The 20,402-nt window shown below is 34.0% G+C and overlaps 1 protein-coding gene across 2 annotated transcripts in view; it reads left to right on the top strand.

Moving 5' to 3' along the window:
• Window positions 1-20,402, top strand: part of LOC145693919 (cGMP-dependent protein kinase, isozyme 1-like) — a 912,022-nt gene that overhangs the window by 850,157 nt on the left and 41,463 nt on the right. For both annotated transcript variants that reach the window (XM_081770087.1, XM_081770079.1), the window contains exon 8: window positions 14,847-14,949. In XM_081770087.1, the coding sequence (XP_081626213.1) occupies window positions 14,847-14,949 (103 nt within the window). The remainder of the gene's footprint in view (window positions 1-14,846; window positions 14,950-20,402) is intronic.

Here is a 20,402-nt window from a genome sequence, read left to right as displayed (position 1 = left end):
GACGACCCATCGGCTCGACTCAGGTTAGCCACGGCTTGGGTCGGTTCGGCTCACGTGAGCCATGGGCTCGGTTTGATTCGGCGGAATTGAGTCATCAACTCGAACCGGCTCAGTTGCGACGAGCCACCGGCTCAGTTCGGCTCGGCTCAGGTGAGCCATCATCTCTCTTTTTCTCGACTCGGCTCAGCTCATGTGAGACATCGGCACGGACCGGCTCGGTTTTGAGATCTGTTGGCTCGGCTCAATTCTCGGTTGGGCTCGGTAGTGACTTAACCGTGAGCCGAGCCGCTCGAGCCGTTAACAACACTATCATATTCGAATGTTATGTAGCTCAGAACTTAGGGAATTTTTACTATCAACAAAACTTTTGTAAAATTCAAATAAACGTGGAAGAGTCATTTCAAATTTGGCCAATTAGATCACCTGTAGTGTGACCATCTTCAAATTCTGAATTCAAGATGCCGAATTACCATTAACTTGGAATGCCACCAATTCGTATTAAAGAATTAAGAACAACAGCGTCCTCTACGAGTTTTGCACCTTCAGAAAATGTAGAAATTTTATTTTGTACCCTCGCCGTTAATGAGAAATTCCTGCTTAAAAATGGGGAATTACCATTAACTTGGAACACCACCAGCGTCTTCTATGAGTTTTGCACCCTCCGAAAATGTCGATATTTCATTTTGTACCCTCGCCGTTAATGAGAAATTCCGAATTACCATTAACTTGGAACGCCACTATTTTATACTGAAGAATTAAGAACACCAGCGTCTTCTACGAGTTTTGCACCCTCAGAAAATGTCGCTATTTCATTTTTTACCCTCACTGCTAATGATAAATTTCTAATTCCAAATGCCGAATTACTATTAACTTGGAACGCCACTATTTTGTACTGAAGAATTAAGGACACCAGCGTCTTCTACGAGTTTTGCACTCTCCGAAAATGTCGATATTTCATTATGTACCCTCGCTGTTAATGAGAAATTCCTAATTCAAAATGCCGAATTTCCATTAGCTTGGAACGCCACCAATTCGTATTGAAGAACCAAGAATACCAGCGTTTTCTACAAGTTTTGCACGCACAGAAAATGTCGATATTTCATTTTGTAACCTCACAGTTAATGAGAAATTCCAAACTCAGAATGCCGAAATAACATTAACCTGGAAAGCCAACAACACATTTCGAAGAAATAACAACATAAGAGTCTTCTGCCGTTTTAGCATTTTCAGAAAATGTGAATAATGAGAAATTTAAAGTTCAAAATGCCGAATAATCATTAATTTGGAATGCCACATATTCGTATTGCAGAACTAAGAACAATTCTACGTCTTCTACGAGTTTTATATTCTCTGAAACTGTCGATATTTCATTTTGTACCCTTACAGTTAATGAGAAATTTTCAATTTAAAGTGCCTAATTATCATTAACTTGAAACAGCACGAACTCATTTTGAAGAAATAAGATAAGCGTTTCCTATGAGTCCTGCTCCGTCAGAAAATGCCGATAATTCGTTTTGTATCTTGTCAGTTAACGAGGAATTCAAATTCAACATGTCACAAATCACATTTTGTCTACAGTAAAACAACATATTTTAGCAAAAGGATAGTTTAGTAATGAATAATTAATTAAACTGTACTAATACGTAGATATTATGTTACAAGATAGTTCAATTAATTACGTTAAAATATGACTAAGTATACTGATAAAGTACATTATTTTATTATTAGCATAGGTGAAAGTGGATCTGAAAAGGAAGAGGACACATGAGGTCTCGCTGTTCCCTGTACCTATCTTTATCAATTGTATTTTTTTTTTTTTTTTTTTTTTTTTTTTTTTTTAGGAAATAGAGAGTGCCATAGATATTGTCATTAACTTTTAACGCCATAGATAGTTTTTGGAAGCGGGGTAACGGCGTCCACTTGCGTTCCCCTTCACTTTTACATCCAATTGTTTGCTCGAAGTTATTTCGATGTGCAAAACTCGTAGAATAAGCTGGTGTTCTTAATTCTTCAAAATGAGTTGGTGGCGTTCCAAGTTAATGGTAATTCGGCATTTTGAATGTTGAATTTCTCATTAACTATGAGAGTACAAAATAAATTATCGACATTTTCTAAGGGTGCAAGACTTGTAGAAGACGCTGGTGTTTTTAATTCTTCAGTACAAATTAATGGCGTTCCAAAATAATGGTAATTCGGCATTTTGATTAAGGAATTTCTCATTAACTATCGGGGTACAAAACGAAATATCGACATTTTCTGAGGGTGAAAAACTCGTAGAGGACGCTGTTGTTCTTAATACTTTAATGCGAATTGGCGGCATTCCAAGTTAATTGTAATTCGGCATTTTGAATTCGGAATTTCTCATTAACTGTCAGATACAAACTACATATCGACATTTTCTGCGGGTGCAAAATCGTAGAAGACATTGGTGTTCTTTATTCTTCAATACAAATTGGTGGTTTTCCAAGTTAATGGTAATTCGGCATTTTGAATTTTAATTTTCTCATTTACTGGGAGGGTTCAAACTGAAATATAGACATCTTCGGAGGGTGCAAAGCTCGTGGAAGACGCTGGTGTTCTTATTTCTTCAGTACGAAATAGTGGCGTTCCAAGTTAATGGTAATTCGGCATTTTGAATTCGGAATTTCTCATTAACTGTGAGGGTACAAAATGAAATATCGACATTTTCCGCAGGTGCAAAACTCGTAGAACACGCTGGTGTTCTTAATTCTTTGAAACGAGTTGGTAGCGTTCCAAGTTAATGGTAATTCGGAATTTTGAATTCAGAATTTCTCATTAACTGTAAGAGTATAAAATGAAATATTGGTATTTTCTGAGGGTGCAAAACTCGTAGAAAACGCTGATGTTTTTAATTCTTTAATACGAATTGGCGGCGTTAAAAGTTAATGGTAATTCGACGTTTTGAATTTTAGATTTCTCATTAACTGTGAGGGTACAAAATGAAATATCGACATTTTGTGAGGGTGCAAAACTCGTAGATGACACTGATATTGTTAATTCTTCGAAATCAGTTGGTCAAGTGCCCCAAATTTTGAAATGGCCCTCCCTCGATTATTTTAATGGTGCAAAATTTTTTCTTGGGTGGACAAAAATTGGCAAAAATTGGACAAAATTCTAACCTAGTTAAAATTCGAATTTGAAGATGTCGCACTACAGGTGATCGAAGTGCCCCAAATTTTGAAATGGCCCTCCCTCGTTTATTTTAATGGTACAAAGTTTTTTCTTGGGTCGACAAAAATGGACAAAATTTGGACAAAATTCTGAGCTACTTAAAATTCGAATTTGAAGATGTCGCACTACAGCTAAATGGTCGGCCAAATTTTGAAATGGCCCTCCCTCATTTATTTTAATGGTACAAAATTTTTTCTTGGGTGGACAAAAATGGACAAAAATTGGACAAAATTCTGAGTTACTTAAAATTCGAATTTGAAGATGTCGCACTACAGCTAAATGGTTCGGCCAAATTTTGAAATTTCTCTCCCTCGTTTATTTTAATGGTACAAAATTTTTTCTTGGGTGGACAAAAATGGACAAAAATTGGACAAAATTCTGAGCTACTTAAAATTCGAATTTGAAGATGTCGCACTACAGCTAAATGGTCGGCCAACTTTTGAAATGGCCTCCCTCATTTATTTTAATGGTACAAAATTTTTTCTTGGGTGGACAAAAATGGACAAAAATTGGACAAAATTCTGAGCTACTTAAAATTCGAATTTGAAGATGTCGCACTACAGCTAAATGGTTCGGCCAAATTTTGAAATGGCTCTCCCTCGTTTATTTTAATGGTACAAAATTTTTTCTTTGGGGGACAAAAATGGACAAAAATTGGACAAAATTCTGAGCTAATTAAAATTCGAATTTGAAGATGTCGCACTACAGCTAAATGGTTCGGCCAAATTTTGAAATGGCCCTCCCTCGTTTATTTTAATGGTACAAAATTTTTTCTTGGGTGGACAAAAATGGACAAAAATTGGACAAAATTCTGAGCTACTTAAAATTCGAATTTGAAGATGTCGCACTACAGCTAAATGGTTCGGCCAAATTTTGAAATGGCCCTCCCTCGTTTATTTTAATGGTACAAAATTTTTTCTTGGGTGGACAAAAATGGACAAAATTTGGACAAAATTCTGAGCTAGTTAAAATTCTAATTTGAAGATGTCGCACTACAGGTGATCGAAGTACCCCAAATTTTGAAATGGCCCTCCCTCGTTTATTTTAATGGTACAAAATTTTTTCTTGGGTGGACAAAAATGGACAAAAATTGGACAAAATTCTGAGCTACTTAAAATTCGGATTTGAAGATGTCGCACTATAGCTAAATGGTTCGGGCAAATTTTGAAATGGCCCTCCCTCGTTTATTTTAATGGTACAAAATTTTTTCTTGGGTGGACAAAAATGGACAAAAATTGGACAAAATTCTGAGCTACTTAAAATTCGAATTTGAAGATGTCGCACTACAGCTAAATGGTTCGGCCAAATTTTGAAATGGCCCTCCCTCGTTTATTTTAATGGTACAAAATTTTTTCTTGGGTGGACAAAAATGGACAAAATTTGGACAAAATTCTGAGCTAGTTAAAATTCTAATTTGAAGATGTCGCACTACAGGTGATCGAAGTACCCCAAATTTTGAAATGGCCCTCCCTCGTTTATTTTAATGGTACAAAATTTTTTCTTGGGTGGACAAAAATGGACAAAATTTGGACAAAATTCTGAGCTAGTTAAAATTCTAATTTGAAGATGTCGCACTACAGGTGATCGAAGTACCCCAAATTTTGAAATGGCCCTCCCTCGTTTATTTTAATGGTACAAAATTTTTTCTTGGGTGGACAAAAATGGACAAAAATTGGACAAAATTCTGAGCTAGTTAAAATTCGAATTTGAAGATGTCGCACTACAACTAAAAGGACCCTGATTTTGTGGCTGCAGAGGGGAATAAGTATTTTTAATATAGCGATCATTGTTTATTATTAATTAGAACATTTAATACATGACTTTAATTCTCGCACGATATCATAAAATGCTTGAAATGATGATTTGACACATAATGTGCAACAGTTTAAGCTTTGCTATCATTTTTTTATTTCACTCCAATGTTACAATTGATCTAGATGAAACCAAGAACTAGCACAAGGTAAAGTGTAATAAGTAAAATATGTAAATATAATGAGTAAAATACATCTATGCATTAATCAAATAAATGATTTATGTTACTTAAAATAACACATACTAAGAAATGTGCATCAAGCAGTGGTTTTTAATACATGTATTTCCAGTTGATTGTTTGGACTTTTAACCCTTTTCAGCGCCAAAGCTATATGAGACGGAGCCAATTGCTGAAAGCGGAATCCTAACTACTACTCGGCTTTGTATTCTGCCGTGAATCAAACTCGTAATCAAATCAGAGCTCCTTTTGTGATTGTATGATTAGAGTACGCGTATTGGGCGCTGCAGGCTCGGGTTCAATTCTCGGTGGTAGCTCATGTGGTTCGCGTAACGCGTTAAGCTGTAGACCCATGTCTTACAGAGCCTCGCTGCTGTAAGGGATGCTAAACTCTAATCCAAATACAATCGTAAGCAAATGCCATGGCCACTTGACCTAAAAAAAACTAATACATCCAGGTATCGTGAATAGGTCTACTTGAATGCATTGTTGTATCTTATGAAATGTAAGTGGTTAGAAATAATGATATCAATTTTAAGTTCTTTCAGTTGAGAATATATCTTTGGACATTGACAAACAATTAATTGTCTCTCATTTATTCAGACTATATCGTGTCAAGAAATAATAAAGGAATAAACATTGATGATTTCAAAGAGTTGCCCTAGAGAAAATTTTTCCCTTGGAGTAAACAAATCCCCTCGCGGAATTTCTCATTTGGCTCAATCTTAGTTACTAGTATTTTCGCAGTTTCATCTCCTATTTATGTGGAGCCCCCCTTGGAGAAACCTTCTGCAATCATCACTGATTCTACGTGTTTTAACTGGCTATAAAGAACAATAAATGAAAGCAAATTACGTAATAAGCCTCCTCCGATCAATAATTTGATTACAAAAATTCAAATTAATGGTTTGTGAAACATCACCACTGGCATTTTTGCACCCTAAATGATCATGAACGCACTTGATAGTGAGTTTCCAGAAAACCGAGTATACATTAATCAAACTTGCAATTAAGGACTATGTATATACACATTAATCGAACTAGTACTTAATCCCTCCAGTCAATGAAAACGAAGGAATCCCTCCTTCATGAACTCTCATCCTCGCTTTATTTTCTGACAACAGTCAAGACGTTAAAAAATAATTATTTGTTTCGGTTAGTACGCACCAAGGTTTTACTTTCTCGCTATTCGCAATATTATAATTAAATGACGAAAAAATAAATTTAATATTTTTACGTGTTACTTGCGCTTATTCCAACACCGTAATCCATTTTCTAAACAAGATATGATTACTATTCAGGAGCGGAAATATTGAAACATTTCTAAAAATCGGATTTCAACAATAATGTTAATAAAATTTTATATTTATTTATACACCAAAAGTTTTTTTTCAATAAGACAACATGGAACTGCACTAGCATAGGCCTATTCATCATCATCATCATCATAGCGCACACCCGGTGGAAGGCTATTACAAGTCAAAAATACACATTTGCGGGAACATGACTTTTAAAATTTGTTATTCTATCAAAATCGCTCCCCGGAATACTGGTATTTCTGCCATCTAGGGATTAATTTGTATAATTACGTTTCTGCGAAAATACTACCAGGCAGAGCTTGCTTCTCTCTCTCTCTCTTTATTCTTTTTTGAGTGATGATAACTTAAAATTTCCATTTTTTGAGTTGTAACATTTCCACCGGGTTTGCGATAGGTATCCTTCATTATTGACAGGTCATTTGGCGCAACGGAGAAGCTTCCATGCACCATATTCTTCACCTAACCTATTTGTCTTCCTTTGATTTTTTTGTGTATGTATGTGTGTGTGAGAGAAAATTATTATGGTCTTGTAAATTTTACTCCAACATAAGTAATGTATCATTGACTTTGACTGGATAGTTTATTAGTCAACAGCGACACAAGCTTCTACCTGTATTCGGTCCGCGGCCCACTGACGTATTTTTTCTCTCTCAAATGCAGGGTAGTTTTATTGGGTTGTTCGAATGAAACATCCAATCCTGGTGCATCATTTCCAAAAGCTATAATAGAAAAGTAAAGAAAAAATTAAACTACAATAACTGATTAATCAAAATGTCACCATCTGCAATTACACATACCATTTCCATCGCCCAGCCAACGATTGGAGTCCATGCCGGAAAAAGTTTCGAGTGTGTGGTGCAAAGAAATTCTGAACCGCACGCTGGATCGTCCAATGGTACCATAAAAACTGGTAGTCACTGAGAAAAAATATCGAGAGAATTCGTTGGATTCGTTCATAATGCAACTCATGGAGAGCTTGCACCATCCTTTGTACGACATGTGATGAGTGTTATCGTCCAACATTACATTGATGGATGCATACGTATGGACAAGTTCGCAGTGCATTTCATGGAATTCAGCCTTGTAATGATCTGCAATTATGGTTTCGCCTCGCCTGAGAAAGACATGATGGATCATTCCCACTGTGGACACCAGCAGCAATACCATCTGTTGCTGGAGCGGTGGCTTAGAAAACCGTCTTAGACTGTTAATCATTGATCCAACCATTGTTCTGATGACTGTCATAGCAAATCCATGTTTTATCTGAACTAACAGTCCGTTGCAGAAAACTTCCCGGATACTCTTTACTCTCAAAGAACTTCACACATACAAACAGAAACTCTAGTTGACTGGTGCAAAACTTTTTCATTTTACTAATTGCATAGAGCCCCCGACCGATAGTGATAGGATATCTAAAGTGGTACGAATACTTCTCCCACGGCCTGCCTCTATGGCGTGCCTGAGAAATTCATCGAAGTATATGTTGATCGGTGCCCACGGGGCTTATTTTGCAATGCAGTTTCACCGAAAGAAATAAACTACGAATGGTATGTTCATTTTCCATTCCTGGTCCAAATCCACAGCTATTTTACTTTTTTTTTTTTTTTGGCATCTTATTGTGTAGTATGTCCCAGTTTGAATTCGTAAAGAAAAATCATTCAGAATTGTGTGTTCTCCATAGTAGATTTTCATACGGCCCTATTCACCAATGTACTGCCTTCTGACTATCTAGCTATCCCAGCCTGTTTGTTCGACGTGTACAGAGTGTGTGACGTTAGACGCGTCACCTCAATCCATCCCTGTGTCGTATTCCTAAGATGAGTTTCCAATCAGACGTCAAAATGGGAATCTTATTCGCACTAACCTAATAGCAAAAGTTATGTATTTAAAAAAGAAAATGATATTGCATCAATTTCTGGAAGCAAATGTTCGTATGTACTTTGATGTTACACATTAATCTTTTCTACGTATGTTTTCATTATTAACTAATGGAGCCTACCCAGCTTTACAAAGTTTGAAGCTGTCACAGAAAATGTACGTCACGGACAAAATAAATAGAACTGACTAACAACCTAAATTAACTAAAACCCATCTATGGGAAACATGATGTTCAGGATTTATTGATATAAACGTAGACTAGAGCGTTCTGTATTTCTTATGAACTATTTTGAATACAACACTACCCGTTTCATTATTATAATATACCAATACACATTACCCATTACACCATTATAAATCAATTTTATATATATATATATATATATATATATATATATATATATATATATATATGTTAATAGCGAGTAGAAGTAAATACTTATCGTTACGCGCTATTACTTCTATTCGCAATGACTTCACTCTTCAATCGTTATACAACTTTTACATTTTTTAAAAAACCTATGTTGTGTTGTGAAACTAAAGTGCTGGATGCTAAAGTTACGTGACATTTGGAAGTATGTGATGAAATGATGTGCATTAATGGCAATCAGAAGCTCTAGAAAAAGAAGAAAAACGAGGAGAACAGAGACTTTCGAAATGTGGTCCTATAGAAAGATGTTGAAAAGTAAATGGGTGGATAAAGTACCAAATGAAAGAGTGTTGGAAATGATAGGAGAAACAAAGGCGTATACTAAAGACTTTCGGAAAGAAGGGAGAGATGATGATGATTGCACACGTTATGAGAACACATTAGAAATTACGCTAATTGCTAGTTGTGGAGTTAATTGCAGAAGCAATAATACCTAGAGGAAAGCCACAATTGAAATATACTGATCAAATAGCACAAACAATATTTAGGGAAGAAAAGGCACATGAAAAGCTTAGCTCAGAATAGGGAAGAGTTGGAAGCTGCATCATAATCAAGCGAAAGACTGCTGACAAGAATACGAGGAATGCATTGCGAATAATGAATAAAAATAACAGTTCTGTTGGATAATTCTGCTCAAATATAGTGACGATGTCAGCTTTACTTTTGGGGCAGGAAGACCGGAGCGGGGAACATAAAATATACATTTTTAAAACTAATAATAATAATACATAGTAATATTATGATGATAAATTGAACCATTAATTACCAAACCAGAATTTCAAGCAAACTTATTGCATCTGTGTTTACAGACAATGAAATGAAAAGGAAATCTTTCACTTTAACGTCCCATGATTATGCCATTTCGGCTAAGGAATACAGATAATTAAGATAAGTGAATGATGATGGAAGAATTGGTGGAACGAGGATGTGAGAGGAAACGGGAGTACCTCGAGAAAACCCACGGACACGATGTTGTCCACCACAAACTTACTTGGCCGGGGATCGAACTAAGTACCTCATGCACCAGAAGTAAGCGCTTTACCACTAAACCAACGTGCCCCCTATAGACAAGAGAAAAAATAATGTACGCGAAAGGGAGTTTACGAATTTTAATCCCCTCCACTTAACAAGATACGTATTATTTAAAAAATAAACATTTTTCTTATTAACTGGGGCCGAGGTGTCCCAGTGGTAGAGCGTTCACTTCTGGTGCTTGGGGTCCCGGGTTCGTTCCCAGCCCCCGCCAAGTGAACTTTGCGGTGGGCAAACACCGTGTGCGTGGGTTTCCTGGGGGTTCTCCCGTTTCCTCCCACTTTCTTCATTCATTTCTTATCACCGTCTCCTTTAGCCTAACCGGCATAACTGTGGGACGTAAAACTCAACGATTTCATTTCATTTTTTTCTTTATTAAGATAATGTATACGAAAACTAGACGTGTTCTGAAGCGATATAAAATTGGAATCTTGCACAACGCCACTAAAACGAAACATAGGAAGCGTGCAGAGGAAACTTAAACCCATCGTTGTTTCCAGAAGTTGTCGAACTTCATTTCAACATTTGTAAAAAGAGGAAAGAAAATACGTGTATATACTGTACAAAAGGATCAATTGTGTATTCGCAAATTCTGGAACTATAAAAGGAAACCCTTTCATAAACCTTCTTTCAAATGTTTAGCTGTGCAGTAGACCGTATAAAGACATTTCGTATTGAACATAACATAAATCATTTAGTAAATAATGGAGTTCTTTGTAGAATAGTATGCAGGAGCCGCTTTCCCATAAGAGAAATCTTTAAAGCTAAAGAACGAGATATCGGCCACTGATAATTGGAACCATGTAGGTATTGCTGTCATATCATTTTGGCAGACATGACCACAAGAGTAAATACAACAACGAATGTATTATATGTATTTCTAAAATTGTACAATATGTATGTCAATTATTATGCATGACGTAAGCAAGAATGTCTTTTTAGAAATAAAATATTCACATACATATATAATATTTCTACTGTAAGCCGACCAACCCCAATAAATAACAGTCATGACGTTTGTTCCTATATAAAGCATGTAAAACGCAAAAACAGGTGAAGGCCGTAGATACGTACAATTTGATGTTTTTCTAAGGTCATGAAATTTGAACTAAAAGAAACAAATGATTGCTATTGTGTGTAGCAGGGGCGTAGCCACGCGGAATAAATGGGAACATTGCCCTTGGACCATCTATTTTTCATCAATGGGAAGCCGAAAGGAATCTTCTCTTTATGTTTACATTGAATACAATTCGTGAACTCAAGGACATTTCAGTTGCCCTTCCAAGTCTTCCTGCTTACTATGACTTCAAATTCTCGGGTGACTAGGAATCTTTAAAACAAAATAGGGTATATTATATTAAGAAACAAGGAAATGCTGGTGATGAAATGAGTAATAATTACAAATTTTTGGTTGAACTATTATGGGCACTCACAATAAACCCTTATTTCGGCCACATTAAAAAAGGCGTTACATCATTTACATCATATATACAAACAATAAGACAGAAAGAAGGAAGCTTCAGGAAGATTACAAAGTTATGCTAAACATTTGCTTTTACAACCAACTACAATATGCCACCGAAATCAAGAAGAAAACTGAGACCATCAAAGCAGTTATTCGCCACCTTCCAATAGATACCAGTATTGAAGACATCACAATAGCACTCACTTTTCTCAAATGCGAATCCAAAGTCGTAAAGGCGGGAAAGATAAAGTCTCCATCCCACTATTCTTGAATTCATTAAAGAAGACTCTACAAGCTACCAAAATCTTGAAAGAAGAATCATTGCTACACATGAAAGTTCGCATAGAACCTCTGCAAAAAAAAAAAAAAAAAAAAAAAAAATATTTGCAATGCTTCAAATGCCAAAGATTTGGGCACTCGCAAGCAACTTGCCAAGCTCTGCCTTAGTGCGTTAAGTTGCCGGCTCTCATTGGACGTATCAATGCGAAAAGAAGACCAGACACACACCAGCGAAATGTGTCAACTGTAAAGGTGCTAATTATTCCGGATATCCACGAATACAACAAATTCTACAAGCAAAAAGGAAAACCTCCAGCAAGCACAATCTCACATTCAGCACTTCTTCAAGGCACTACTGCTGCATCCACTTCAAAATCTGAGTCTACAGTATCTCGCACTATCGCAGTTTTAACACCGAAGACGTCTCGTGATGGTAATTCATCCTCTGAAGGCATCATCCAAACTATTGAAAAACTTCTTCAATTTCTGAAGGATTTAAACCTGACCAACATAGTACATACACTACGCATCTATATTCCAAAGCTGAAAGCCGCCCCAGATCTGTTCAGCAAATTCATCATTCTCATGAATTTTTTTCTCTGAACTATTACCATGAAGTCAAGAAATCTTTTCAGCACTTCATTGCTTCCAGCCAAACGCATCAATCAATAAATAAATCCTGTTACTTATCTCCAAATGAAATATATAATACAATAATATACATGTAACAGTGATCCGTTACAATCAGAACTTAATCCGTTCCAGAAGCCATTCGAGTTCCAAGACAATTTTTCCTCTTGAAAATAATAGAAATTACATTAAATCTTTCCTGGGTTCCACGAACTCGAATTTTCCAAATAATTGTACTGTAACAATAAATACAATTAATTTCAAGATGAAATATACAAGAAAAACAAAATTAGTAACCACCATGACCCTGCCATCAACAATAGATGGCAAGGAAGTTTTTCTTATCTTTTTATTATATTTTTTAAAGCATGACAATATTCATAATATTTCAAATTCAAAATATTAAAGCTCTACTCAAATACTTTAATATAATTTTACCAAGGACCTGGATTATCTGCAACTTTTGCATTTATATACTTACGTATAGCATATTCGTACAACCTTTAATATTTCCTGTTATTGTTTTCGTATTTTTCTGTAACAGTAATTGGCTCTTTGCTGTAGCAGTATAGCAAAGACCAATGTTTGAATGAGGAACTTCCTTTTCATGTATCAAAATTTAGTTTAATAGCCACTTAATGTATGATATTATTTCTTGAACTTGGGAGGAGTAGATCTAGTATCTCGGCTACAGAACTTCTTTACATTGGTCGAAAATAGCTTCTTTAGACAGAGAAAGAAAGTGGACTTAGTTATTTACTCCATATACAGATAAACCCAAGATAAAGGAGCAATCAGCAGCAAGTTTTTCCTCCAACCTTTCCGATTTTTTTCTTTTATAACGATACATCTACAGCAATTCAGTCTAATTCAGGAGATAGATACTGAAACTTTACCCGAAGACACATTCAATCGATATACACACAGAGTCATTCATGCACATTCAATTATGTTATTTATTTCCATTCCATTTCATTTTATTTAATACCCTTTCCTAGCAAAGGGAAGAAGAGGCTAGGCTTTTATTTTGGTACAGACCTTTGTCTGACACCAACATTTACACACTGTTATCATTTATATAAATTATTTTATTATCATTTTATGTTTTTTACAGCGGTTAGTATGGTATTTTTTAGTAATTGTTCAATTTTTTATATCTTTTTCTTTTGTATGCAATATATTTAGGTATGTCGTTTAATATTTAGCAATGCAGCATAGCATTACGTAAAATTAAAATGATATCTTAAGCCGCCATTTGCAAATGTAAATTCTTTTCATACTTTTTCACCTTTAACACTGATATTGATTAATTATAATTGTCATAATATTTACGTAATATTAGTTGTATAACTAGGTTTTGTTTTGCGTTTATAACCAAAATTGTATTAATTTTGGGAAATTGTTGTAAAATTATTGTGATATTCTTGAATCGTTACCGTTGTTATAATTTTATAGTTCAATATTTAAGAATATATATATAGATATATTGTTATACATTTTTAATTTTTTAAAATAACAATGATTATTAAAAAACTGTTATAATGAAATTTTAAAATGAAACACTAAATATCTATTCTTTGGTACTTTGTTCCCATAATGTTCGGCAGATAGTACTAAATCTTCTGCTTTCTGTATAACTAGTTATTATTAAATTCAAATTATTATTATTTTCAAATTATTTAAATTTTCAAGTAACCTGGCTTCTTAAAACTTCTATTGTTGTATTCCAGAAAACTCTTCTAATGTAGTATTGATATTCAAATTGATTAATTATTGTTGAAGTTTTATAACTACATAATAATTAATTATTCATAAGATAGTTGATAATTCAATTATGTCTAAAAGGATCAAAAATTGTATAAGGATCTATAAAACTACACACGCTACACTTATTCGAATTTTCACACCACCAGTTTTACTTTATTCACAAATCATATGTCAGGTGTGAACATCCTTTATTTTATAGTTGAAAACACACACTTTTATTCCCTAGCAACTAGCAACGTGTTTCCAATAATTACACTCTCTTCCAGTAAAATATTTTTTTGAAATTCAAGAACATGTTTTTACCATACCTAAATGCTTTTTATCTAGTAGATATACCAATCACCAAATTATCCGTAAACCTGGATGAAATATTGTAATTTACGGTCTTGTGTTTATCTATCTATCTATACATCTATATCTATATCTATCTATCTATCTATCTATCTATATCTATATATCTATATATATATATATATATATATATATATATATATATATATATATATATATATATATATATATATATATATTATTTAGAAACTTTAAAAATACTTATATGGCATGTTAGTATTACTTACTGGTAATGATTAGATCTACTCTCTGGTGATATAAGTGTTGTGCTGCATTTTAAATACGTTTTTAGTGTGTCGTGAGTTTCAAAAGATTCAACATTACAAATCTAGCTGTTAGCTAAATGCAACACAAATTTCATTTCGCTTATATATACAAGTATAACATGTAATACTTTCTAAAATAAAGGGAATATTTCTTTGTTTACATGGTTAATTGCAATATGAAAGTTTTATTACAGAATTGAAGAAAAAAGTATATTTGAAACCTGAATCTCTTTGTGTTTACTTTCAGGAATTCTACCCAGCGGGAGCTTATATCATTCGACAAGGAACAAGTGGGGATACGTTTTTCATAATTAGCGGCGGGAGTGTGAAAGTGACACAAAGAATTCCAGGTAAATAAAGCAAAGAGAATATGTTTTCTTTTAAAATAAAAATAAATAAATACAAATACACTTTTTAATTAATACAGAATTCTCTGAAATAATATACCTTCAAATACATGAAAAACGTTGCTGTGGCTAACAAACTTTTGCGAGGAAAATGTTTATGTAAGATTCATTTATCGAGCAGAACCCAGCGCAGTAACTTAGAACTTTTCTCAGAGGGAGGGGAGGCAAGTATTAATATCTTGACCCTAGCAAAATATGGGATTTGTTCCCCCCGAATTTAAAACCTTAATAAATATATTTATTACTTATAGGGGCCTTAAGTTGCGTTTTACTGAAGTAGGGCCCAGATTAAGTTTATGCTTCATCTTACTAATTAGAAAAAAAATAAATGAAATCTTTTAAGTTTTACGTCCCACAGTTATGCCCAGTGGCGTATTTAGGGGGGGCTTCCGGGCTTAAGACCCCCCCCCCCCGAAATCTTATTTACTATAGTAAAGTATATGACATATCTTGCAGAATTTTCACATTTTCAGGCAAAGCCCCCCCCCCCGAAAGTTAGCAAAGCCCTCCCCGAAACAAAATCGTAAATACGCCACTGGTTATGCCGGTTAGGGAAAATGAGACGGTGATGATGAGAAATAAATGAAATGGTGGAATGAAGAAAGTAGAAGGAAATGGGAGAACCCCGATGGAAACTCACGCACACGGTGTTTGTCCACCACAAAATCCACACGGCGTCTTACTAGTTAGAGCAGCGTTTCCCAACCTTTTTCAAGTTGCGGCACACTACAGGTGTAACTTGAATTCTCGCGGCACACCCATATTATATATATATATATATATAATTATTACTATTATTATTTGTAAATATAAAATACCGTGGTATTTTTGTGATTACTGATCTCCTTCTTACAGAGAAAAAAAGCTCGATCACTGATTTTACCTCGTGGTAAATCATTATGCTTATTTTTCATTCTAATTTTAAAATAGAAAACAATTGCAATGAAATATAGGACTCGGGTTTTTAAAAATCCACTTTCTCTTTCGAAAACTGTATCTAACCTTTAACTAAAAGAGAAGATCACTAAATAACGAACAAATAAACAAATCTCCTATGCTTTTAAAACACAAATGTATGTAATTTGTATGCATGTTTGCTTTGTTGAATTTATTGAATGATATGTTAAAATTTCAAGTTACGAAATAGTATGCAACAATAAAGAAGCAATAATGGTCATGACAATGATAAAAAACGTTTTTCAACATTAAAAATGTACAGAAAAGTAACACAGTATGAAACTTAAAATTGTAGATTTATAGTAGAGTAGAAGTTCATAGTAATGTGAAATACAAATATACATTTTTGCCTATATCTTGGAATTTGGTTCCTATAGAATTAATAATTTGTTTCGATTTCCTCGCGGCACACCAGCGGCCCATTCGCGGCGCACCAGTGTGCCGCGGCACACCGGTTGGGAAACGCTGAGTTAGAGGAATATATTTTGTTCAGGTGATGGGACACCAGCAGTACCTTAAATTATTTTCAGTTATTTTGGAAATGGCGTATTGAGCCCATTTCGCATTACAAAAATTTAAATTGAGGGGTCAATATTTATAATAATCTAAACCCTTAAGAAATCTATATTATTTCTGGGGGCCTTAATAGGAGACATTTTATTGAAATGGGTCCAGATTACATTTTCGTTTATTTTTTATTTTATTAATTAATTTATTATTTTAAATAAAACATTTGAGGGGAACTCTTACCCTATTTCGTCCTTCATTCGCATCTTATCATATGCAGTAAGAAAGTTTTATCTTAAAGTAGGTCCCCGTCGAATAGCGGGAAGGTTAAATGGGAAGCAGTTTTCCCCTGTCCCAGAAATTGTGGCACTGGTAGAACAGTTTCATTCATTCACCATTTATACCGAAAAACTGTAATGAATAATCATGACTAGGCTTATGAAGCAGCAATGGCAAAAATTATCACTCAGTTGTGGGTCTTGCTTCTCAGACTGGGTTAGACCAGTTTCCAATCCAGAAGTAACCTCAATAATATAAGTTTAATAGCATTATTGCAACATTTTATAGTGTGTTAATGACGTACATTACTCTAACCCGAAGATTCATGTTTTCTATTCTTGATGTGACTGGATTTCTTAACCACGATCCGCTTTATGCGGAGTCGTTTTGACGTATAATTAGCGTTGTATTAAAGACCTGACTACTGGAGGAAACATATGTTAGTCGAACTCTTTAGTATAGCACTAATCACGCGTCAGAACGATTCTGTATAAGGACTGATACATTTAATATGGATGTTTGGATTTTGCCCTCTTATATGATTAAAATTTTGATTTACAACTTAACGTTGCATACACTCCTACCATGAATGGAATCCTAGTCTCCTATGTCAAAGTCAAGAACATAATGACCATCGTATGTCAACCCGAGTTTCATCACATACTATGTTCACAGAAGTAAGAGAGAGAAATAAATTTTATTAGAAGAGGAGAGAATCATATTTGTTAGATTTACGTTAGCATGCAGCTTTTGTGAGAAGGAAATAATCATATTTGATAGATTTGCGTTATCATACTTGTGGTTTTCGTGTGTAAGATGACGTTTCGTGGTTTCTGGATCATACGTCTGATTATTTCCGGGTATCTGTTGTGAACAACGAAAGCTGTTATTAATCGTGATTTTGACGAATATGTATAAACAACCAGTATTTGGTTGTTTATAAACAACCAACCTAGTGTATTGTTGGATTGTATAACAAGCAGGAGAAATCTAATAACATGAGTGTTTCTGCTGTGTTCTGACACTACATGCAGACGTTTAGATATATACACGTCAGTTCGCTTCTTGAAGCCTATATATATATAATATAACTCTTGAACCACCGAACCGATCTCGATCAAAATTTTCAGCCTAAATTAAGTTGGAACATGAGATGATTTTTGTCATATCACTTTGACGATGTAACTTAAAGGAGGGGAAAGACATTTACAAATGATCGAAAATGACCGATATTAGTTTCAAATCTATAGTTTTTTTTTTTTTTTTTGCGGTTGCTGAGATGAACAGTGACACTTCTGATGCCATTTAAATTCAAATTGAGCCTCGCAAAAATTGTGGGAGGAGGGATATATATATATATATATATATATATATATATATATATATATATATATATATATATATATATATATATATATATATATATATATATAAAATCAAAATTACCAATATCAGTGCCGAATTCGTACTTTTTGGGGTCGCTGAGATGAACAATGACATTTCCGATGCCGTTGCCCGCAACATGTGGAGGAGAGGGGATATATAAAAATAATCGAAAATGGCCATTATCAAATAGTGCTTTAGTAAAAAGTGACTGACTAACGAAACAAATTACTATTTTTTCTTAATTTAATCCAGTGAAGCGGGTAAGTGATGCTAGTTGTAAATAATGATAAATGCTGGCTTTTATCGCTATGAAGATAGGCTGTGAAAACTCTTAAAAGATTTTGATCGTATCTAGATACAAGGTACTATGCTTAATTTGAAGATTGTTGGTTTCAAACTTGAGTAATACCAAAAGATTATCAATAACAGTACGATAATTGTGTAAAGGATGCATCGAGCTTCCGATAGTGTATACTTCGTAAGGGTATAGAAATAAAATCAAAATCAGTTTATGTGGCTCAAACTGATATTGTTCAAGAAGACAACTGGATCACTATCACTGCACTTCCATTGACATGCATATTCAAGAAGTGAAAGAGGATTAAATATTTTCTAAACACTGATTCTCCCGTACAAAAAACAAACATTTCAGTTAGTCATGAATACTGTACAAATAACTTAATTTTGCATTTGAAATGCTATTATCTAATACCATTGATTTACACCATAAATCTGTGCGCTGATCCGGAAGCTTAATCGATTATTTAAATAATACACTATGACATCGTATTACTTTACACATTATAACATAAACATAAACAACTATGTTGTATGTTAGGCGTTTAGCGATACAACATTCAATTCTGTATAATATGGTATGCTGATTCTCTACATTCTTTTCCACACTCACATTTCGAAAGCTTCCAGTCGTTTTTCATCATTTTTTGGTAGAGTCCATGTTTCTGACCCATGTAGTACCATACTCCACACGAAACATTTTATGAGTCTTTTTCTCAACTGGTTATTCAGGATGCAAGAAGATACTATTTTCTTTTCCTAAATTCTTCTTTCGTCATTCCTATCCTTGATTTTATTTCACATTCACACTTCATATCAATACTAATAATACTACTCAGGTATCGAAAACTAGTCACCTGTTCTATTTTCTCCCCTCCTACTTTTATATTTGATACCGACTGCTTCGTTCCAATCACCATGACTCAATGAATATCAGTTAATTAATTTGTTCATAGTATCCTAGCGGAAATAACCATGACTAAATCAATTATCAATGGGATTTTCTTGTAAAGTATTATGATTAAACCAGTTACCAATGAGATATTTTTGTAAAGAATTATGACTAAACTAGTTATCAAATGAGATTTTATTGTAAGTGCTAACTATGACTAAAGCAGTTATTAATGAAATTTTCTTATAAAGTAGGCCTATAATGACTAAAGCAATTATGAATGTCTTTTTTTTTTAAGTACTTACATATTGGATTCTGATATTGTACTCTTTGATTTCTGTTTAAAAATGATTGAAAAGAGACCTGTTTGAGTACAGAGTATTTATTTTCAAGTCTAGCCAATTTGGAAAGAATCTTGAATTTCAAAGGGAAACCAAATCAACATGAAATGTCAAAGTTAATATAACAAAATCTCATAGGCAATCGAAAACACAATAAAATGAACTATACAAAAAAAAAAAAAAAATACTAACATAGTTTATATGGCTGACCACTTTCGAAAAGCGGAACGAATAAATCACATAGTATTAAAGGACACATCTTTGGAAGAGGAAGTTAAATGATTTTTTATAGTTTAACGTCCCACGTTTATTCCTTTAAGCTAAAGAAGATTGATAATTAATGAAAGTGAATGATTGTGAAATTAATTTTTTATGCTTCCTCTCCGGAAATCGAGTCCGAGACCGCGTGCACGAAAAGCACAATTGCTAGCCATTAGATTCGCTGGAAGAGCATATTTTTATGATCAATACATAGATATTATTATGACGCGAACCAAATATTAATATTATTATCAAGATATGTTTTCGGGATGAGACCAAAATATAACGGAAAAAAGTTTTCAAAATTTCCTAACAAAGAAAAGTTAAATAGAACGTCATTTAAATACGTTTATAATTGAATATAATATCGGATTTAAAAATTTAAAATTGTAAAACTACTTTCTGTTTTATCCTATTAGAGTAAATAAACAAAAATTTGTTAATAATTGAGGTAAATTTCATAAATGACAACGTAG

Source organism: Thermobia domestica, chromosome 1 (assembly GCF_964235325.1).
Source record: "Thermobia domestica chromosome 1, izTheDome1.hap1.1, whole genome shotgun sequence".
Lineage (NCBI taxonomy): Eukaryota > Metazoa > Arthropoda > Insecta > Zygentoma > Lepismatidae > Thermobia > Thermobia domestica.
This window is presented reverse-complemented; position numbering and strand designations above follow the sequence as displayed.